Source organism: Lynx canadensis, chromosome B1 (genome assembly GCF_007474595.2).
Source record: "Lynx canadensis isolate LIC74 chromosome B1, mLynCan4.pri.v2, whole genome shotgun sequence".
In the NCBI taxonomy this organism is placed as follows: domain Eukaryota; kingdom Metazoa; phylum Chordata; class Mammalia; order Carnivora; family Felidae; genus Lynx; species Lynx canadensis.
The window spans coordinates 66,767,213-66,792,092 of NC_044306.2; the positions used below are offsets into that span (position 1 = coordinate 66,767,213).

General features: G+C 34.5%; 1 protein-coding gene and 1 pseudogene across 1 annotated transcript in view; both read left to right on the forward strand.

The window, feature by feature from the left end:
• Window positions 1-24,880, forward strand: part of FSTL5 (follistatin like 5) — a 774,595-nt gene that overhangs the window by 716,479 nt on the left and 33,236 nt on the right. The window contains 1 exon segment of the mRNA XM_030312812.1: window positions 3,346-3,470. Within this exon segment, the coding sequence (XP_030168672.1) occupies window positions 3,346-3,470 (125 nt within the window).
• LOC115513242 lies at window positions 22,057-22,189 on the forward strand (annotated as a pseudogene).

The window sequence follows — 24,880 nt, forward strand, 5'->3', positions numbered from 1 at the left end:
GCACAATAACCCATCCTCTCCTGTGAAAGATAGACATTATTATTACTCTGGGATGCAAATCTTATCAGGACGGTGCCCTGGAATGTCAGTAAGGCTCAAAGGAGTTAAGTCTCTACCTCTCTCTGGAGCAATACACCACCTTTAGCTTCCAAGGCCTTTTTGTTACCCTGTCATCCTTTAACCAACTCTGCCAGTGCCCTCTGCTCAGAAAGACTTGACTCAGCAGAAATGTCAACAGATTAATGGTTAATTGTCTTCCAACAAGATTATCAGGAAACATCTGCAAAGGAAATGGGATTTAAGATTTGTTTCAAAGGGGAACAGACTTACCTTTGGGGAAACTGAATTCACCAAACCAAAAATAAGGGCAAGGTCTGATTTTTGCTAGAGTGTTCCTGTGGCATGTTGAAAGATTAGACTAGAACTAGAGATATTGGTGTCAGGTTGTGATGGCTAGGCAATAACTTTTTGCCCTAATGCAATATATCTTATAATAGTGGCCACTGAAAGCTTGAAGGTGCGAAAGCATTTTTATCAAAGATCTGAAACTCATATATATACTTATACTTTGTGTTTTCATTTGACTATAATTAAATCTATACAACTTTACCAATTATGGAAGCAAAATATATTTTCGGTGATATTTATAATTAATTAATAACAACTAATAAAATTTCATAACTATAGGTACATAAGACAGTGGTTTTCCAATTAGTATTCTCAGATGAATTATCAAAGATTTATTATCGTTATTTTTTTATTTTTAATTATTTTTTTAAATTTTTTTAATGTTTATTTATTTTTGAGAGAGACAGAGAGACAGAGTGTGAGCAGGGGAGGGGCAGAGAGACAGGGAGACAGAATCTGAAGCAGGCTCCAGGCTCTGTGCTGTCAGCACAGAACCCGATGTGGGGCTCGAACTCACGATCTGAGCCAAAGTCGGACGCTTAACTGACTGAGCCACCCAGGCGCCCCTTGTTATTTTTTTTTTAAAGGAAACTATGCCTTACAAAAATTTAGGAAATGCTGTTCTGAAAGTCATGAGTCTGTCATCTACACAGATTTACAATCCATATGTTATCTTTTCAAATGCACAATAATTAGAGAGGAAATGTCCCCAGGAAACAACTTGGAATAAAGTCTTTACGTCTTGCTATTGGCCAGGAAGTAGGCTCCTGGGGTAGCCAGATGGGGTGACAGTGGGAGTTGGCAGCTGTAGGTTATTACAGATAGAGAAACAAGCAGCAGGATGCCATTAGGAATGAGCCAAGGATTGTCCCAAGATCTGGCCTGTTGATTAAGGTACATTGTGGATCAATTTGTATGTCCTGGCAGTTAGCTCAGTCCTGATATCTGGTAATCCACCTCTTCCCATTCAATTGCAGCAATGAGAAAGATCTAGAACCATCAGGAAACAAAGTCCAGACTAAGAACTAGGGAAAAGTTAGCTAACATACAGTATAGTCTTCTTGGCTTCGGGAGTAGAACCCAGTGATTCATCTCTTACATATAATACCCAGTGCTCATCTTTTTTTAAATTTTTTTTTTCAACGTTTATTTATTTTTGGGACAGAGAGAGACAGAGCATGAACGGGGGAGGGGCAGAGAGAGAGGGAGACACAGAATCGGAAACAGGCTCCAGGCTCTGAGCCATCAGCCCAGAGCCTGACGCAGGGCTCGAACTCACGGACCGCGAGATCGTGACCTGGCTGAAGTCGGACGCTTAACCGACTGCGCCACCCAGGCGCCCCATCCCAGTGCTCATCTTGAAGAGCACCCCCCTTAATGCCCATCACCCATTTAACCCACCCCACCACCCCACTATCCCTTCAACCCTCAGTTTGTTCTCTATATTTAAGAGTGTCTTATGGTTTTGAGGATGTAGGGAAAGGGGAACCTTATTGCACTGTTGGTGGGAATGCAAACTGGTGCAGCCACTCTGGAAAACAGTATGGACATTCCTCAAAAACTTAAATCTTATGTTAAATCTTAAATATCTTAACCATATATATATATATATATATATATATATATATATATAATGGAATATTACTCAGCAATCAAAAAAATGAAATCTTACCATTTGTAACAATGTGGATGGAACTGGAGAGCATTATGCTGAACAGAGAGGGAGGCACTGTATTTTTACAACCTAGGACTATGCCAAACACAAATGAGATGCTCAGTTATGCTTCATTGGCATAAAATAATTTTCATCAGTAATGTTGGGATACATTATAGTGTTGTTTGACTATTAAGTTATGTGATGCCTGTAAACTGCTTAGAACACATACTGGTATATAGCAAGCTCTCCATGAATGTTATTATTGCTGCGATCAGCCTGAAGAAATGAAGAAATGAAGAAAACTTAGTTTCTCAGAGAAAAAAAATCAAAAGTGCGTTTTACTTTTGCCATATAAACCAAAGGAAAAGACTCAGTTTTAAGGGGGGAAAGTCTACTTAACTTAGGAGAGTCAGTCAATAATTTAAGAAGTTTAATTTGGTGGCCATATCTAGAAAGGATTTAAAAGGGGAGAAATAAAGGCAGAAAGTGCTTTAAAAGGCTAACACAGAGCAATGATTGTCCAGCAGGAACAGGAAAACATATGGAGGTGTGAGAAATCTGAAGAAAGAACTGATAGAATTTGGTGCATAATGGGATATGAGGAACCAAAGAGTTTAAATGTAGTCATCTTTTCTTGAATGGACTATAAAAGTTTTAAAAACCAATTAACAATGAATAAAAAGAGGAAAAGTCTTTGATAAAAACTTACTTGAACCTGTTATTTTCAACGTATAGGAGGAAAAAGTTAAATATAATTTCATCTATTCTAACGTTATTAAGTGCTAAAATATTATGTATGATTTGTTTTAGAGTTTTCAGTTTTATTTCCAGCTCTGTTCTGTATTAAAAGTTTTCTGTTCATCAGTTATACCTTAACAAAACTGAAGAAAGGAAGGAAGGAAGGAGGGAAGGAAGGAAGGAAGGAAGGAAGGAAAGCTAATAATCTCATTTACATCATATGTATGGTTGTTTTTATTTTTCTCATTATAGCAAGGTTAACATGTTTATAACACAGAAGTTGTTTATAATAATTTTATAATTTAAGCAGAAATTATTCAAGACAAATCTTTTTGTTTTTTTCTTTATAAAAACAAATTTCTATGTTAAAAATAAGCAAACAATTACAAAATTCCAATTTGCTTAATGATGTACTAATTTTCAGGATGGCAATAAAGAATCTAAGAAACAACTGCTGATTTGTTTCATCTCTAAATAAAGTTAACACTGATACTATTAAGGGAATGCACTGCCAATGTCTAACCACGGCGTGTTCTGTTTAGGTAATAACCCTGGCCAGTGGGAATGTTCCCCACCACACTATTCACACCCAGCCTGTGGGAAAGCAGTTTGACCGAGTGGATGATTTTTTTATCCCCATGACAACACTCATCATCACACATATGAGGTAAGTGCTAAAATGAATGATCAATTTTTGGATTCCTCCTAATTTAGACAGGAAGCCATGGGAAATCATAAAAACTAAAACACATTTCTGTTATACAACAAATACACACATGATTTACCTTGTCTCATCTACTTGATGAAATTTTATTTACCAACATTAGTAATGAGTTTCCTGTCATGCATTTCTTTGTATGCCTAATAAGGAAGTGAATTTTAAAAGATCAGTTGCATTTTTAAATCAATTTTACAGTTAATATTTCTGCAAGCTGTCATTAGAGTCTTCTTATTAGGCTTTTACAAAATGCTGACATTTGAACTCAGCATGATGAAAGAACCACTCTAATAGAAATCTATTCAATATATTATAATGACATTCTTACACCACGTCTATATGGAAATTACTATAAAAATGTCCATAAGAAATTAATATAAAACTGTATTAGGAAGTATACAGTAAGTTTAAATAAAATGTTTGAGGTCTACTCTTTGAGAAATACGTTATTGTGCTCCATCTTTGTGTGTACTTACAAGAGGAGGAAAAGTATTAACTTTGAATGACGTCACTCCAAAGTTCCATAGAAGTGGCTTAAATGCTGGATAATATCACAATTTCAGGTACTGTGTATCTTGATAATCTATTTGGGAAACTTTTAAAGTATTGCTTCGCAATGTTAGTGAATTTGAACCTAACTAATACATTCTGTTTCTCAAGTGAATGAGGTGGAAATGCTCCAGATATGTTATATGAGTCATTATTGATTCTTGTGTATATTTCTCTTGTATTAAATTGGAAATTATCTTATCTAAGAATTGGAGCTGTAAGAATTATGAAAGATTATGAAATTCAACTTTCATGAGGAAAAAAGGGGGATTAATAAATCAGACTTGTGGCTCATAGTCAGACATTACATATAAACTGTCATTTGCACAGTCAAGTATGTTTTCAAAGAGGTTAGCATATTTTTCAAGCAATTGACCATTACTTTCAGAGTGTCTATTATGTACTCAGCAATAAAGTGATTAAAAAATGTAATGGCCTGTCACAATTATTGCATGTTTTATGGAAAATAAGTAGAACTTGTTGAAAATGCAGCATATTTTAAAATTGTTTGTATCAAAGTCATAATTTTTACATTTGACTATAAGCACTGTAATAATTCAGATACAGAAATCAGCATATTAACCAAAAATGGTACCACTTGAGATGGTACCTAAAAATATTTTTATACACTTGATAAGGATACAACTTCATTTAATTGGCAGTAAGTGTTATGAGTAACAACTATCCCTTTTTTATTTTCAAGTTATTGATGAATTATCACTAATCAATAATTTAATATGTAAAACTTGCTTTTATTTACCCCATTTCCTATTATGCATTACTGTATTTAATATACTGTTCTGAAATTTGCTTTTTTTTTCCAAATGCACTAAAGATGGAATTATTTGCAGCAAATTTTCTGTGTCTATAACACTAATCAGGTTAATAGTGTACAGTTCGGGGGTATTTCTTTTCCCCTGCAACCAGTAAATTATTTCATCATGGTAAGATACCTACCAGGCCAAGAGTTTAACTTTGTCTAAATGCTGTAAGTGCTATGTGTATTTCTGGGGTTGTATTTATAATTGACGTTCAAGATTGCATTGCACAATTATAGAATTGATACATATGCAGTCAGAACATAACATCTCTTTAGGGTCTTACAACACAGCTAGAGATGGAGCTAATAATTAGAGGAGCATCCTAATAATATGAAGACATATAAGGCAAAATTTTATTTGGGTTATTTCTATATATTATGAGAAACACTGGAAAGTGTGCTTGAGGATATTTTAAATCTTTTTCCTTTTAGGGATGCATAGTGAAATGCAAGAGTGTTTTGCTTTATTTATACTAAATTACAATCCTACTTGCATATGGAGTCCCATTTTAATGAATGCAGATGGTCAAATTTTCTACTGCAACTATTCTACTCCTCTACTCACTATTCCTATTACTAAAGTGAAGAGTAAGAGTAAAATTTAGCATACATTTCCAAATCAAAACATTAAACATAAACTATTTTTAACATAATGAGAATTTTTTTTTACATTAGGAAAATCTGATGGATAAACACAATCTTTTCTTCTGCCAATTTCATATAACATATTTTTTCTAATCAAATTTGGCATGTGTTTAAATATGTGTTGCAAAGATTGATCTTTTTATAAATTGTGTTTTTTGGAATTTGAAACTATTTTCTGACTGTTTTGCTTGGTATATATTTCCAGGCTATGCAGAAGGTCTGACCCATAGTATGTGTTGGATTGATATGAGTTTCCTTCCTCTGACCCCTCATCACATTAATCTAATTTTCTCTCAGATTGCTACACTCTCACTACAAATAATTTATATCTCCAATGTCTGAAAAGCTCTTGGACAAGTGTCAGGATTTTATATTCTAAGTGCCTAAAAACTGGTAGGCTGCTAATTCACATATCTCATAAGAATGGGAATAAAGAAGAAAATACTACACTATCTCCTAAACCAGAATTTGTACAGTTTTGAGGGAATTATATAGCAATGAGGGAACTGTATTTCTTATGTACTGGATTTCTCAACATCTAACATGATATCAGAGATGCAACAAATACAACATTAAGAGCACATGAATTCTGTAGAAGTAGTAATAAGTACTTATGTTTCCTGTCAGATAGATTTAAGCCTGAATGTCCCAGCAACACCATTTGCCATAGGCTATTGTGACCTTAGCTAGTTTACTTCATTTCTTTCTAAGGACTGGAATGAAATAATGTTTAAGTATTATGTTGCCCATAATCATCTTTCAGACTACTCTACTCGTAATTTACATTGGTGCAGGGGCTCCCTTGCGAATACTTTCAATTTTGCTAAAAGTCTCTATTTTTTCCCTGCTTGGCTTCTTTTCATTTTGTTCTCCTTTTATTTATTCTTTTTCGTTTTTTAGTGTCTATAATTCTCAAGCTTGTTTAATCTAGTGTATAAAGTAAATCAAGACTGAGGAATTTAAGAGAACCAAAATTACTTAATCTATATTAAAAAATAAACTTGTAGTTTAAAATATAATCAGTCAGGGTGCCTGGGTGGCTCAGTTGGTTAAGCATCCAACTCTTGGTTTTGGCTAAGGTCGTGATCTTGCGATTTCGTGGGTTCAAGACCCATGTTGGGCTCTGTGCTGGCAGTGTGGAGCCTGCTTGAGATTTTCTCTCTCCCTCTCTCTGTCTCTGCTCCTTCCCCACTGGTGCTGTCTCTGTCTCTCTCAAAATAAATAAATAAACTTAATAAAAATTTAAAAAAAAATTCAGTCTTCACAAAATTTAGGAAGATGTTCACTTTTTAAGACAGCTTAATATTCTCAGTACTTTAAAAGTCCTTGAGATTCTAATTTATTTTCCCCCTTTTAACATAAGTATAGTTGACATACAATGTTATATTAGTTTCAAGTGTACAGCATACTGATTTGACAATTGTCTGTGTTATAAAGTACCCACCACGGTAAGTGTAGTTACCATCTGTCACCATACATAAATATTACAATGTTATTGACCATATTCTCTGTTTGTACTTCTAAGTCCCCTTCACCTGTTTCACTCATCCCGCTTTCTAGCCCCTCCCTCAAAACCACCAGTTTGCTATTTGTATTTATGATTCTGTTTTTGTTTGTTTGTTCACTTATTTTGCTTTTTAGATTCTAAATATTAGTGAAATCATTTGATATTTGTCCTTGTCTGTCTTATTTCACTTAACATAATACCCTCTAGGTCCATCCATGTTGTTGTGAAAAACGTCATTTGTTTTTATGGCAGAGTAATATTCCAATGTGTGTGTGTGTGTGTGTGTGTGTGTGTGTGTGTACATATGTTTCACATTTTCTTCACCCATTTTGAATGGCCTGAGGAATTTTCATTTCAAAAAACTAATTTCCATTTTAAAAATATCTGAGAAGGAAGGCCTGGTTCCATCTACTCATTCAGTTTCTCAGCTGAATTCCTTCCCATTCCTTGAGAGACACAGCCTAGGCCACATATAGTTATTCTAAATTTATCTTATAGAGTGACACTTTATTCAAGAAAAATCCCCTTTAGTTTTATGTATTCCTTTTTTCTCTGTAGAAATCAGAAGGGTACCTGAGTCCTAGGCCGGGGATAAAACAGATACATCAATGCCATGCTGTCTTTGATCTAAATCAAAATGGTCTTTAAACTGTTGACTTCTGTTTACTGGACCAAGCTTGTGTCCTTGCCTTCCACTTTCTTGAATATGAGTGCTTATCCAGAAGATAATAAAGAACTCCAGACTAGCATGCAGCCATTCTTTAAGATATGCATATGTGAGCCCCAGTTGTGAATTCAGTTTATTTTAATGAAACTAAACTTCCAGGAAGATGAGAGAAGGTGTATTATAATCGTGTTTCCCCAAAGTTCCAACTACTTACTCAACTTCTAAAAGGGATTGACTCAATACCTATTGACTGAAAGTTTGTTTTTAAAATGTTATTAAAATTCTAGCATAGATATTTTTAATACATTTGAGTGTGAGTTGGTCAATATCCCCCCCTCCAACTGTTCAGGGAATTTAAATTCCCTGAAAAAAGAAAAAAGAAAAAAAATTTTCTTTTTTAATCAAAAGTGCTCTACAAATGTAAAGGAAAATATTTCATTATTGTACTCATAACTTGTACCCAAAGAGCTGAGTTATTATAATATCATTAAATGCAAATAAATATATTTGAATGATATTATAGTTCTACTCTTAATATTTTTATGATTTGGCTAATGCATGGAAGATTTTATAATTTTTGTACTGATTTTTTAAATTAGTCAGAGATTAAAAAGTGATTTAAAACCAAGTTTTTTTTTCCCCCAGAAAAATGATTGTATTACCATGGTTGTATTAACTTCAAAGCAACTAAAATTCATAAAGAATGAACATTTACATAATTTATATTGTTTAATTTTTGGTACCATTCTGAAGAGAAAAGAATTTAATGTCAATTTTGTGTTGTAGTATGTGTAAAGATTACAACTTACTGTGCAAGTTTTACTCTAATAAGTATAGAAAACAAAAAACACAGGTTTGTCAGTGATTTATCAAATTATCATATGTTTTTTTTTAATTTTCCCTGTAAAGATTCAACGGGTGAGCAGAATTGAAAAAATAAGAGGAGTAGCTAATGAAGTGGAAGATATCCAAGCAATGAGTGACAAAATAATTCCATGGAACTCCCTCTGCCTTTTGAAAGTTCTTCCATAATTTTTCCAAAGAATGATTTATTCTTGGTAGAGGGGTGACTAAAGAGAAAATTACATAGGGGCCAAGGTGGCTCAGAGCAAGGAAACTTGATAAAGCTTAGTGCAAGATACCTAGAAGGCCAGCAACTACAACAAATGCAGGAATTAGCAGAAGTCTTTCTGAGAGCCTTTGACTTGTCATGAATAAAAGTAATTGGAAGATAAGGAAGAAGGTAACAGCTAGATCGTTTCACCTCCATTAAAAGGGGCACAACATTTAGGGCTCTAAGAAATTCTTTAAAATTTTCCCTGACTAAAATAATACCTTTGATACAATTTAAAATAGGTGCCACATTGGGATGCCTGGATGGCTCAGGCGGTTAAGCGTCTGACTTAGGCTCAGGTCACGGTCTCACAGCTCTTGGGTTCCAGCCCCACATTGGACTCTGTGCTGATAGCATGGAGACTTTAACCTAGGTCAAGTTCTGTGTCTCCCTCTTTTTCTGTCCCTCCCCTGCTCATGATTTCTCTCTCTCTCAAATAAATAAACATTAAAAAAATTTAAAATAGGTGCTACATGAAGGAAAAAATGTGTATTTACAGCCTAACCCTTATAGGTCTACAAATCACGTGTCTTCCATCTCTTGTCCTCTCTGAAGTTATGACTGCATCTACAGACAAGTTTAATACCATCTAGTTCAACTGCCACACAGGAGACTTACAGTAAATACAAGAAGGAAGTCATTTCTAGACTATGTGCTACTTCAGGAGTAGTCCTACAGTAGAAAGGGGAGATAGCAACTTCGATGATGCTGTTTGAGATGCTTCGAAAGAAAGGCTTGCCTAACCTTAACATCACCCTCAACAACACCACCATTTGATAATATTGCCTAGAATTTCAAACTCTGTTTCTCCTGTTTCTTTGGGTTATATTTCTCTAGAAATTTACCTTGAAAGTGCTTCTACTTCTTGAGAGGAAAATGGAGTTGTTGGGAAATTTGATAATCTTTCTTACTAGCATTTTACTTTATGGGTTGATTGGTTGATTATGTAGTTTCTTAAAATTAATGTTTGAACTCGAGAGGGCATGTGTGTGTGTGTGTGTGTGTGTGTGTGTGTGTGTGTTTGTGTGTGTTATTTCAATCAATGATTACATTGATAAGCAATAAGATGAATAGAGTATATATAATAGAGACCTTAAAAGCAATAACACTTGAAAATGCCAATTTCCACATTTTTCTCTTCCTCTGGACCTGACCTACCAAACAAAACAAAACGAACAAACAAACAAATAATTTTCCAAAAGTTTCCTTATAAAACTCCTTCCTTCCTTACCACATACTCCAAGATGATGTCAGTGTCGAATAAATATCTCAAACTGGATAATTCCATGGTTAGTGGACTTCAGTGTTACTCTTCAATTTTGGTGGTCTGGAAAGGAAAGGGTAGTTGGAGGTACTGTTTTAGGACCCTCAAAAGTCGAATGAGTATGAAGAGTGTAATGTAAGAGGGTTGCAGTCAAATGTGGAAAAGAGGCTCAGTGCTTATCCAGTTTCAGATCAGTCATAATTCCTGCACAGCCAATGACTATGGCTCCACTGCAAGACATGAAGAAAACTGAAATAACAAGTAACGGGCACTATTCTGTGAGTCTGGAGAGAGGTATATAGCACTCCTTTTCTGTTATAAATTACAGCAAGGAAATGATTAAGAAGGGATTGGAGTTGATTTATGCTTCCTTGAAGCTTCTCCAAGGGAAAAATAAACATTCTGTGAAAGTGAAAGTTAAAGTAAAGTATATCATTCTTCTTCATATTTTATCAAATCTGTTAAAGCAAAATTATATATACGGTTAGCCATTTATCAAGACAACTCTACACTTGTGACTTGATTCATGGATAGGCCAGGTGTAAGGAGATACAATTTTAGCAGTAAAATTGTCTGGTTACACTAAAATCCTAGCACATTAGAAATTGAAAATATCAGTTGGGCAATTCATTTTTAGGAAAAATATAATCTCAGTATGAGAAGCCACAATTAAAATTGTTTTGCAAAATGATTCTTAAAGAGCTCACAAAATCACAGTTTAATGAAGTTCTTTTTTTTTTTACTCCATTCATCCTTATATGCTAATTCCTCCCACAAAGAAATAAACTAACAAACTAGAAGGATTCTAAATATCCTAGGAGTGGGAGCTCTTTCTATCTATATTCTCTTACGTAGTAAATATCTGAAACATTCATAAATTCTGAAACCATGGCCTTCTCTTTTCCCATTGTCTCTGAAATTCTTCATTGCCCTCTCTACTCCACACAAACACACACTGTAGATTGTCAGGACTTTCTGTATCTTGGGATCCTTACATGTACAGAGCCTAGTGCACTATCTGAAAAACATAAGACATTCATAAGTTGCTTATTAAACAAAGTACATATATGTAGATTTATGAGCATGTCTGAATATACATATACAAATCATTGCTGGAAAACCTTCCAGCATTATTACATGGGTGCAAAGCTTCTTCTGCATAAACACTTGACAGCTTTCTTCATCTTATTTTTAAAGAAGTATAAACACACTATACCCTTCAACTTGGATCTGTAATGCTATTTTTATTTTTCATTAAGGTTACTGGATTACTTTTTTACTTTCAACCTTCTTTACCATACTAGTGTGAGACACACATGGAGTGTAAAATGCTTAGACAGAAAACCAAGTGGTGTGCTTTCAGCCAAGTAGGATGTGTGTGTGTGTGTGTGTGTGTGTGTGCATGTGTGTGTATTCAGTGTGTTATCATCATTATTTCTCGAGTTAGAGAACACGGTCTGCTTCCCTGCTTGGTCTCTGTCCTATATTAACAGGTCTTTGCACTATCTGAACCCTGTGTAAAAGTAAATAAATAAATAAATAAATAAATAAGCAAGGCCTAGTGTCCAAAGTGGATGAACCAAGTAGACCAGCATCTCTTTTGGATACATATACACTTAGCTTAGTAGCTCATATTAGCTGTAGTTTTTTTTTTTTATTGTATAGGGAAACAATATTTGACTTAAAGGACAAACTGTATTTAAAACATGGGAATCTCATTATTTTAAAAAAGGAAAAGTTTTGTACAGATGTTATTAGTAGACTCCAACTTCTAGGATTTAATAAAGCCCCTAAATAGACTCATTCTATAGAATTTTTAAAGGAAGAAATCAATGGAGCAAGAATAACATGTTATTTAGAAACACTCTACATTGCAGATCTGCCTCTTGAGTTTTATTATGCAAAGAAACATAGCTCTTGCTTCTCTCAGAGATCCTTATGCTAACTCATCAAAGTGTTCAGTGAAACATAGGTCTTTCCATTTGATAGGACCCAGTATTCTTGTTAGGTGACAGCTGTGGGGTATATGCAGCATACTTGTACTTGTTTTTCTTTGTCACATATGATTTTGAGTTTTGCTGGAAATGGTAAATCTAACTTATTTTACCTTAAATGAGTCAATGATAAAGTTACATGGATTGCTCTCTTTGCTTGGTAGTAAAAACAGACTCAGGTAACAATTAAGATTAGTAAATAAACAGGGGCACTTGGGTGGCCCAGTCAGTTAAGCAACCAACTTGGACTCAGGTCCTGATCTTGTGACTTTTGAGTTTGAACCCTGTGTCAAGCTCTGTGCTGACAGCTCAGAGCCTAGAGCCTGTTTTGGATTCTGTGTTTCCTTCTCTTTCTGTTCCTCCTGTGCTCACACTCTGCCTCTCTCTCTCTCTCTCAAAAAAAAAAAAAAAAAAAAATATATATATATATAAACAATAAAAATATTTAAAAACATTAGTAAATAAACATATAAAAGTGAAGATATAATGCAATACATTAAGTGAGGGGTAGAGCTCATCCTGAGAATTTAAGTAATTTCTTATGTGAATTTAATATATGCACTCCATGACCTATTTCATGCATATATTTAATAGATTATAGTATTTTGAATCAAGCTTATAAAGCATTAACTAGATCTCATAAAATGTGTATACAAAAGAATAATGTATATTGGAGTTTCTAATTCCTTCTATCTGAAGTGACTATATTATTATTCTATTGAAGGAAGATGATATCTTTTACCAGAATATCTTATGAATTCATTAATTTTTATTGCTGAAACATTTGATAAAGTACTAAAACTTTAAATACAAGTATCATAGCATAACAAAAACTCCCTTTTGAATGAAAGACTTACTGTGGCTCAACAAAGCAATACTGTTAAATAAATAATTTTATCTTTGATAATCATGCATAAATTAATGATTACTGTCATAAAACATTTTGGAAATTTTCTCTGAATGTGGCTAAATACTTTTTTATGTATACATCACTTTTCAATTTTGGTTAATTATAAAAACAAAGTTAATTTAACTGTATAATTAGTGGTGGGTAGTGGGGGGCTGTCTTTAGACGGACAACATTGGTGGCACTGATATTCTCTGTCTACAATGATTTAAGACTGTCAAAACTATTCACTGTGAATCTACCCAAGTTGATATTTTGTGCTGTTTTACTCTAGCTGTATATTTACAGTGAGATAGTGAGATGTTGTCGTACTATGGCTATCCATGTAGGAAAAAGGAACTGGTTGTTGTAAGCCAATCGAATAATTTTAACGCAAATGCATTCTTTTTTTTTTTCCATTAAATTATCATTCACTTGTTATGTAGCAGTGTTCTAGTTTTACTTCTCTTTTTTGAAAAAGTAACCATGCCGCAAAATTTCAGGTTTTAGAGTTCTTTAAGATTTGGTTCAAGCAAAAGTAAGGTACTTAAGGATATCAGAAGCCTTTAAAATGTACTTTTACAGAAAAACCAACCAAATTAGTAGATATATAGAGAAACTGCTTATTAGGTCTCATCTGTCAACAGTCATAAATGAAAATACTCAACATGACCTCATGAGTAGATTAAGAACACTAGGCAATAAATATCAAACTCCAGGGTTATATCCTTTGGTATACACACTAGTGTTGTGTAGGTATATAAATCTCACAAAATGTATTGAAATAGCTAACTTCAGAGGAGATAAAAATGACACTTGTCTTAAATGACTTATAAAACTGCTAGCTGGGTTAGTTATGGTTAAAATGTCTGTATTTGTTTAGACTGAGGTTAGCTGAATTTTTCTATACTAAGGAAACTTTTCTTATCTTCCATTTTTTTCTTTTATTTGGGGGAGATAATGAACACTTATTGATTTTTTTTCTATATTGACAACTGATTTTCAAGGAAAACTGTATGAAATTACGGTAATTCATTTTTTGTCATAATGTAGAGGCTTACTTTTATGCTTATGTAATTTGCATCCATAAATACAATTTTTAGTTCTTTGAAATGAAAGGGAATCAGAGTTTGCATGTGCTATGAAAGTAGTGGCTGATTTATGTAACTAAGCCAAGAAAATCCTAAAATAACCTAGATTTTTCCCCTGTAATGTAAATCAAGATTATTCATCAACTTTGAGTAATAGAAAATATTTTAATGTTTTTAATTAAAGTGAATATTATTTAAATTCTGTTCAAAAATTGGCTGCACAAATATGAAATAATAGAATATTTTGGAACATCTGAAAAATTTTATTAAAAAACTGGACAATGTTTATTTAATTAATACATGAAAATAATTTGAAAATAGATTATTAGTTTACATAGGAAGATGATGTTAAGAAATATTTTTAGTAGATCATAGGTACACATATCTTTATGTGGGCTAGACATGTCTTCTAGGATTCCTTGTTTATAGCCTTAATTTGTTTGGTAATTTTTGACATCAAACCTTACTTCTGTCCAAATTACTATTCACATTGGAACATAATGGAATATAATTTAGAGAGGTTTTTTTGGACACAAATTATTTTTTTAAGAAATAGAATCAGAGGGGTGCCAGTGGCTCAGTTGGTGAAATGTTTGACTCGATTTCAGATCAGATCATGATCTCACGGAATCAAGCCCATGTCAAAGCAAGGAGCCTGCTTGGGATTCTTTCTCTCCCTCTCTCCCTGCCCCTCCCACTGCTTGCACTCTCTCTCTCTCTCTAAAAATAAATAAACACTACAAAAATAGGATAGAATAGAAATTATTTAGCAACAGTCATTTTGAGATATACATTATATTGATAACTTAATAATGAATGCTTTATGAATAAAGAGATATATCATAGGTATCATCATTATCAGAGACCTTATAAAAAGAGAGGTCACATTAACCTTTTTTTACATTTTTCATTTCCTGACTCAAGTCTGTGCCTTGACAACATCATATAAAGATGTATTGATAATCTTTTTGATACTTTTACCACTTATCTGAATTCAAGTTGATCCATTTACCATCTTTTAAAACTTTTAAATACTTGAAAACACTTTTGGATAACCATAATATGTGGCTTTACAGAAGGCAGATACGTTATATTTAATCTTCCTACTATGAAGTCATTATTAAAATTTCAAATTCACCAGGGAAATATTTTTCTTTATTGTATTTATACTAGTTAAATATAAACAATATCATTAAATTAAAATGTAAGTCATTCTGGTAAATAATTTAAAGAGATTCACTTTTTTTATTATGATAAACTCATAATTATTTCCTAAAAGTATGTGAATAAATAAATCAAGAATTTGATTTTATCAGGAAATAAAGGAATGAAAATATTAAGAAAAAGAAGCCCAGGTACATGGGAAATTTATTAGAAATACAGGAAATACATGACTACCACTTATTCATATTGCCTAGCAGCTTCATGATTAATGTCCAACTCTCCTCTGGTCCTATGTATAATAATCATTTAAAGTGGTTTTCTACATTTTATTTTAATATAGTAGCAAAGTCTGATTTTCTGAAGTCAAGTGTGAGTTTACTTTATCATTAATCTACCCTCAGTTTGCATTGCTTGGTTATAGTTTTGTTCTTATTACTATGGTTATTATATAATGTGTTAAGAGTAATGAGAAAACATTGAGCACTTATTCTATGCCAGACAATGAGCTCAGAATTTTATGCACTGCCTCATTTAAAACTAGCAGCTACATAAATTTTTATCCCTAGTCTACATATGGTGAATCACTTAACTAATAAGTGTTGGAACCAGCTATAAACTCAGTTGTGTCTAAATTTAGTTTCTTAACACTTAATACATTTTAGTGTTCAAGTCCTTTTTTCACTTTTCAGGTAAACCTTAATGACTGATGTCCTCTACAAATTATCTTAAACTTACCTTTAAAACATTCCCTCTCTCTCTTGTATGCACCTGTGCTACAACTAAACTCTCCTCTTCACAGCAAACCTACACCGTATTTTCTCACCTATATGCATTTATTTGCAGAATGCCTTGTTTTCTTCATCATCTGCCCAATAAACCCTTCAGAGCTCATCTCAAAGCCACCTTTGATAAAATTTTTATAATTTCCCTAATTGGAGTCCCCTTGGCATTCTGAATTTTCGTTCTCTCTCATTTGTGTTGAGACTCGCACAAGACCTAGGTTGGAAAGTAAGCTCTTCAGATCCTTTGGGGCCTTTAACACAGTATTTAGATAAGTTTGATTTTCCTCTTCCAAAGGTAAATGATTTCAGAAGGGATAGAGGAAAAAAAATATGATGTGGTGTCTACAGTCCCTACAGACCCCACAGTAATTTTTTGCTGTCTGCTCATGTCTAACTTCATAATGTCTATTTATTAATCTGCTCCTCTCCACTCTCATGACACAGCCCTAAGCTGAGCTTCCTTATCTCGCACCTTGCTAACGCAATGAGGTCTTCACTGTTTCTCTTTACTGCTTTTTCTCCCTACTTCAGTTCACTAAACAGAGAACCACTACATCCCTCTTCCTGAATTCCTAGCTGTGATGATATAGTTCTGCACTAGGGAGAAAAAAAACGTTAAAATATTTCCTTTTGCATATAGGTAAGTCCAAACTACGTTGAACCCACTTCCTTAGTGATCTGAACTCCTAGGACTGATCTGCACATACCTTATGGTCCAGCGAATGGACCATACTTTCCTGTTCCCACTTAACCATTCATTTTATCTAAGGGGCTCTCTCTGATTCTGATATAGACCCTCCTAATATATGTCTATCTTCTGGCCAAACTTAAAACACTCCAATTCATGCAACATTTTCTATTCCTCTGTCATTTATGCTAGCACTCTCCTCAGAACTTACTTCTTGTTAAGTGCACCAACCTCACCTCAATTGTTAGTTTATTTCATTTATTCTTTCAACACAGCTGAACTGTTCACATGCCAGACATTATTCTAGATTCCAATAGGAAAGGGAATACAAACTTTATCTTATTTTCCTATAGTACAATGTGAATATCACAACAGTTAATAAAAATTAAAAGATATTTTTTTTAAAAAGAACTCACAATTTGGGATGATAATAATATAGATTCAAATTCAGATGCTACCACTCACTACAGTGCAATTTTAAGCAAATTAAACTTTGTAAAGGACATTTAAAAAATTTGTCTGCTAGGGATATGTGTCTAATCCAGAAATGTTGCTTGTTTCAAATATTAGTTTATCTTTAATTCGCTGGAATGATTTTGTTCGCTTACTCCTCCCCCTTCCTCACCTACAACTACACACAATTTATGTCCATATTCAGGTCAACTGACACCTAGTTTTAAATATTAGTGTTCTTTCTTTTTCTCTTACTAAAAGCAATGGAACCCTATGTCGAAGTTGAAGTCTTTATGTAAAAGAAATAAATGTCACCCAGGTAATTTAACAGAGACAGGTGGGGGTGGCAGGAGGGGAAAGCCCTACCCACTCACCTTCACTTTCATTTCTTCCCTGCTTTCTCTGCAGACCTCCAATGGGGTGTGATTCTTCAAAATCTTTTAAATAACTTTATCAAGATAAATTTTTTAAAAAGAAACTGTCTGCTACAGATTCGCCCTCCCTCTTTAGGTCCATGTCTTTTGCATATGTTTATCACTTACTAACTGAAGAGGAAGAGCACCTGTACAGAGAGATAGACAAATACGTCCCCAATTCTCTCTGACTATAATAATAGTTCAGGACATAGGCGTGTAACCCACTCAGAACCCATATGTTACAATGAAAATTTTCTGGGACTTTCTAGAAAGCAGCTTCTGTTTTTCTGTGTAGGCTGGTCTGGGAGATCTAAAGCATCAGCAGTTCTTTTCATACCATGTGAAGCCCAGACCTGAAATCAAGATAGAAGATGGCAGAACCAATATACAAAGAAAAAATATGGTCTATATTAATATGACTCTAGGCCAAATTTCAGCTATGCTTGATCTGGTTCTAGAATTTCTATCTGTATGAATCCCCATATTCTTTTCCTTTTAAAAGGTTTGGAGTGCATATCCTATTACCTCACAAAGAAAGAGTCTAAGAGGAGGCTTCCTCATGTCTAAAATATACCTATTGTAAAGGACATTCACTTCACAGTATTTTGAGTTGGTTGCAAGATCTTGTGCAGTTCTGGGCACACTATAGGTGATTAACAAATGCTATTTTCCTACCGCTTTGGGTTGACAAATTTCTTGTCATGTATAGTTACTATAACTATAGCAGTTTTACAAATTAGCACTCAGTAAATATTTGTTAAAAAGTCGTGTATTTAGTAATGTTTCTCTGAATGCCTGTCTGGCATGGTGATTCTGCATAAAAGAGCAAAGGGCAATGAGTCAAGTCCCAGTTTGTACCTTACTGAAAACTTCTCCATGGCTTTAGTGCTATGGAGATAAGGAGCTGCTATTTATCAACCACTTGTGTAACATCCTAAGAAGATGACTCAGTTTGAAGATATTGGATCACTTGAGGCAGCTCAGAGTAACACTGAGACTATAGGGCTTCATTTGTCGAGGTTTTCTCAGCGTCCTTTAAATTACAATGGTTACAGATGAGGCCATTGGTTTTATTCAATCTGGGGCACCTATCTCTATGGGTTTGCACGAATCCACATTTCCTCTAAGTGCTAAGAAAAAGAAAATTCACTAGGATTTTCCTCAGAGAGAAACTTGTTATTTCATTTAGGATTAGACTGAAACTTGTGACTGAACAAAACCTTGAAACCCTGGCAATATTATAATTCTTCTAAGATTTAGAGAATCTAGTTTGTTTTTTTTTTTTCCTTTCTCAGGTGGATTTCTTTAAATATCCTAGAATGTTTTGTTTGAAATTTATATCTTTCATGAAATTCTGAAAATGTTCTAGAGACATTTACTCAGTGATTTTTTTCTGGTTCAAAGCAATGTGTATTGGAGGTGACATTTCATTAAATGTCTCAGGGTTGTTTTTTTTTTTTAACGTTTTTATTCATTTTTTGAGAGAGACAGAGACAGAGTATGAGAGGAGGAGGGGCAGAGAGAGAGGGAGACACAAAATCTGAAGCAGACTCCAGCTTCTGACCTTTCAACAACAGAGCCCATGTGGGGCTCGAACTCACAAACCAGAAGATCTTGACCTGAGCAGGTTGGGATGCTTAACTGGACTGAGACACCAAGGAGCCCCTAGGTGTCTCAGTTTCAATTTACTACTAACTAGTTTTATAGCACTATTGACTAATTAGTAAGGTTTATAAGTAGTTAGAACCCTACCCACCCCATGGCTATATTTCTCCAAAGAGTGTCATTTTTAATTGAATTTATCAAATTATAACACAGCAAAGAAGAGCTTCATCTGTAGTTGATATTCAGTATATTTATTAAATAACTTATAAAGCTCAGGAAACTTTGGGTTTTTTTGTTCATTTTAATTTTGAGGTTTATTTTTAAATTTTTTAAGGTTATTTTGTTTTGGGGGGGGCAGAGAGAGAGGGAGACACAGAATGCAAAGCAGGCTCCAGGCTCTGAGCTGTCATCACAGAGCCCAGTGCAGGGCTCGAACCCACGAACTGTGAGATCATGACCTGAGCTGGAGTAGGACACTTAACCGACTGAGCCACCCAGGCACCCCTTAATTTTAAGTTTTAATATTGGTGCTATAGAGAAAGCAAATCATAGTCTTCTGCAAACAAGATATAGGAAAAAGTTCAAACCAAGGATAGTGTGGTTTTGTCTTGATTTGTTTTGTTGTCAATCATGAGGACTGATGATTCACAAAACTGTGGGTAGCTGTATTGAGTGCCTTATCTCTCTCTGGTGAGAAATAGTTTGAGTAAAAACATCCTGTAACAAAGATGGCATAGAAGAAATCTAAATAAATATCTATCAAATGGAATACTGGAGAATTTTTTAGTGTCACTATCAGAGTAATCAAATCATAAATCTATATGCTTATTACCTGACGAGCATATATAGGTAATGTTTGAACATTCTCAAAATTTATTATTCAGTTTACTAGGAATATCAGTACATACTCAAAATGAATTGATAAAGAATTGTTCACAGTTATTTCTATTATGTTCAACATGTGCCACTGTAAACATTAATCCTATAGTGTAATTTTTGAAGTAAACACCGTTAGTTGTTGAAAATCACAGCCATGATAGAGACCTTCACACAAGAGTGAGATGAAACGTGGCAAAAACAAGGATCTCCAAAATAAAATCTAGATATGTTATCTGGCCGGTCCAGAGGCACATCAGTATTTTGAACAGAATCAACAACCACCAGCATAGTAGATGTTCATTAGGAAAACTCAGAACAGTATGAAAAGAACAAGACAAATCCCATTCTTTTGGAGACTGAGACTGCCAGAGACTTTCTGTAGGGGTAGGAGGAGAGAAAATAAAATATTTCATCAACAAGTCCAGATATGTGATTACACTCATTGTGTTAGCTGCTATAGATAGATAGATAGATAGATAGATAGATAGATGCTAGATAGATGTTAGATAGATGATATATAGATAAAAGATGGAACAAAAATCTGTATATTGATACATCCCTTACATGTTCAATGATGAAATGTTTGTTTTAGGTACCCTCTAGGAACATTACGGTTATTCTTTTTTTTTATTATGGTTTAAAAAAAAAGGAAAATCAAACATAGCCTTGTCATTGTGAGATGAACTGCAAAAGTCATCTTCTTTTCTCTATGACTCTATATTAGCATAGTATTGTATTGTTAGGCATTATCTATTTCTGACAGGACCTGAAGCTTCTGAAAATGGCACTAATCCATTTTCAATCATTTATAGAAAATATGCCAGACCATGGCATCAATAAATGCCTCTCAAAGAGCCAACTCATTTTGGCCACTACCTGGAGAACTTTCCTGACATAATCTTTAGATACACTAAAGGATATCTCTATAACTTGTTATGTGAATAACTTACTTTGCGGTAATAACAACCAAAAAGTGTCAGTTGGCTACAAATCACTCTTTATGCACATATATTTACACATGCACATATAAGTGTGTATTAATAATCAGGGTTGTATTGAGGAGGTGTACACCAGGTTGCCATGCATTCTAATTGGTTGGTGCCTGTGACCTATAAGTTGTCAGATATTTTTAATATCACTTCAACAATAACTGGTGTTTATTAACTACTTAATCTGTGCAACGGAATGTATCTTGTGCATGTTTAGCTTATTAATCATAACAACCATACCAATTCCATCTCATGCATTAAGAAACAGATTCACAGGGTTCCATATGTGTTCACTCTTATGTGGATCCTGAGAAACTTAACAGGAACCCATGGGGGAGGGAAGGAAAAAAAAAAGAGGTTAGAGTGGGAGAGAGCCAAAGCATAAGAGACTCTTAAAAACTGAGAACAAACTGAGGGCTGATGGGGGGTAGGAGGGATGGGAGGTGGGTGAAGGGCACTTAGGAGGGCACCTGTTGGGATGAGCACTGGGTGTTGTATGGAAACCAATTTGACAATAAATTTCATATATTAAAAAAAAAAAAAAGAAACAGATTCACAGAAAAATCCAATGGCTTGCTCAACATCACCCAAGTTATTACATCATGGAGCTGGACACAAACCTGCATAGTCTGGTTGGAGTGCTGTGTGTGAATGTTCTTAAAACTTGCTCTGTTGAAGGACACCCATCTGACCCAATTCCTCAACACAAGTACATACACACTACTTCCATTTAACATTTCCCCTTGTGTGTGTTTGTTTTGTGGAGAGATTTTGCACAATCTATTGTTTGGTCAGACATATTTCTGAAATTTGTTTTATGGGATGTTTTTTGAGAGATGTTCATTGCTAATGTATAACAATGGCTTATTGTGTTATAAAGACATCAAATCAATTAAATTATATTGATTATAATGTATGTTTTATAATAATTGGGTGGTGCTATGTTCTGGTGCTTTCAATGCTTAAAAATTCTTCTGGTGGAAAACAAGCAAGCTCATTCCTCATTTTTATCATCATCTATGATCGCTTCTAGGCCTTTTGGCTAAGATCAAGTGTAGTATCTGTTCTTATCAGGTTAATACCATCATCTATGAGCTTCCTTCATGGCTGACAGTGTGTTATATACTCTAAAAACATATTTACACGTCACTATAAAATATTACAGGCACAGGCTTTAGAAGGATACGATATATATTTCAATTTCAAGTCTGAGCAGGAACTACTATAATATGGATTTTCATTTCTAATCTATTCTATCAGAGTTGATTGCTTTGTCTTTTCCAAAATGTTACTTCGTATGTGATAATTAAGGTACTCTGTAAAAACATTAAGTATCTTTAAGATAGTGATTCATTATATTAGATTCTTCAATTTAATTTTACTTTTGAACCCTTGTCCAGTAGTGATATACTTTAATTCAATTCAGTTATCTTTTGTTCATTTAGTTCATGAATTGTAGAATTGAAATATAATTCTGGGTGTTCTTTAGACTTTTAGAATCTTTTTTTCCATGAGATATTGGAAAAATACGATTCTGTAGCCATATAAGATGGTAACTGGGCAACCTATTTTTTTAATCATCAGCAAGAGATAAAGGATAATTAAAAGGCAACATATGAGTGATTTTAGATGAAATGCTTTTGGTTGAATGGTATATTCATTTTCACCATGAACACTCCAGTACAATAAGCTGCTCATTTATTTGTATGTAACAGTTGTTATTTTCTTGCTGGTACATTGTAAACATAAAAGAAAAAAATAAGTATAGACTTTGGCCCACTTAGAGATAATGTAAAAAACTTCAAACGGGACAGATGGAGCTCATAGGCAGAAAAATCACTTCAGATGCCTCAACGTTATCTTATTTTATAGACAGCTATTTGAGTTAAATTTCCCTACACCCACAGACTTTTAAAAGCATTTTCTTCACCCTCCTTGATTTTAATGAAACTCCATTCCCCCTATTGTAGGCTATTTTTGCACATATGCCTTATTCTAAACAGCCTTGATGTGTGTGGGGCTGAGGGAAGCGAGTTGTTTGCCTTTGCCATTTTTGCCCACACAGTCATTTATAGACAATTGGTCCTCCATCACCAAGACAAAAAGGCAAGTGCTCCCCTTCAGAAATGTATAATCCCCTTAGGGTGCCTGGGTGGCTCAGGTGATTAAGCGTCCAACTTTTGATTTCATTTCAGCTCAGGTCATGATCTCACAGTTTGTGGGATTGAGCCCCACATTGGGCTCCATGCTGGCAGTGTGGAGCCTGCCTGGGATTCTCTCTCCCTCTCTCTCTGTCCCTCCACCACTCACACTTGCTGTCTCTATCTCAAATAAATAAACATTAAAAAAAAAGAAACTTGAATATAGATTTAAAAACAAAACAAAACAAAACTTCAGTTGGTACTTTTCTCCCCATCCCACTTCTTGCCATGTGTCTTCTATTTATATGTGGACTTCTCATCCACCATCTCACTTCACGCTTTCACAAGATCAACCAGTGCTATTGCTTCTACTCAAAAATATATCCTAATTCGTCTAATTGACCCTATTACTCATATTGCATTTAGAATCAAACCAATGCTTCAAATAGGACAGTAACATACATTATCTTTAAAAGAAATACCAGAATGTTTTTCATGGCATTAAAGGCATTTGTGACCTAGGTTTTTCATTTTTTTCTTCATCCTCACCATCTGCTACTTCCTAATATTTATCTTGTTGTTCACACAGACTGTTCACAGTGCCTCTACTATTCCAGGCTCTCTTATGCTGCAAGGTCTCCGTGCCTAATCTCATCTGTGAAGCATTTCAGCCCTTGATAATTGTATTTTCATAGAATTCTATGCAAGTGTATATGACAGTAGAACTCAGTTTTCAAAAATTATTTGTTCACATATTATCTTCCCCATGAGAGTAAGGTTCCGAGTAACAAACAGAATCATAATTGTTGTACTGTTATCCCTAGCCCACAGCTCCTTGTCTGGCACAGAATGCTCAGTAAGGGAATGATTGAATGTAATTGGTGGAAGCCACTTGCACATATTTCAGGAAGTTTCTTCTGCAATCTTGAAACCAGTTATGGGAAGGTTTTACTTTATCTCTATAAGAGCTGGTAATTCTTATTATTCTTAGTAAATGAAATGTCCCAATTTTTTGATAGACGTAATCCGACCCTTGAAGATAAACATAGGCATAGGTGGAAGATTCTGATACAGAAATCATTAAACTCATGTGTTCAACCAAGTTCTTCATAACTGAGTGAATAGCTTAGTATATAAACATTGTTAATTCATTATGGCAAGTGCTATCACAGAGGTAATGCCAACACGTTTCTATTAGAAGTGAAGGACACAGGGGCGCCTGGGTGGCGCAGTCGGTTAAGCGTACCGACTTCAGCCAGGTCACGATCTCGCGGTCGCGTGAGTTCGAGCCCGCGTCAGGCTCTGGGCTGATGGCTCGGAGCCTGGAGCCTGTTTCTGATTCTGTGGCTCCCTCTGTCTCGCCCCTCCCCCGTTCATGCTCTGTCTCTCTCTGTCCCAAAAAGTAAATAAAACGTTGAAAAAAAAAAAAAAAAGAAGTGAAGGACACAACCATTTTGGTCAAGTCAGACAAGTGGCAGTAGCAGTGATGTGTACAGTCAGTTTTAAAGAAATAAAGAAGGCAAAGCTTGTAACATGAAAATGCTAGCAGAGTTTGCACAGAAATTTGAACATCAGCTCACCCCTTCAGTAAACACTGAGGAATGTTTAGTTTCTTACATCAGGCAAGTGGGCCGTCAATAGCCAAAATCCCCTAAAGAGTTGGAAGAATCTAGGAGGGTATATAAATCCCTTGAGAGCTGATGGA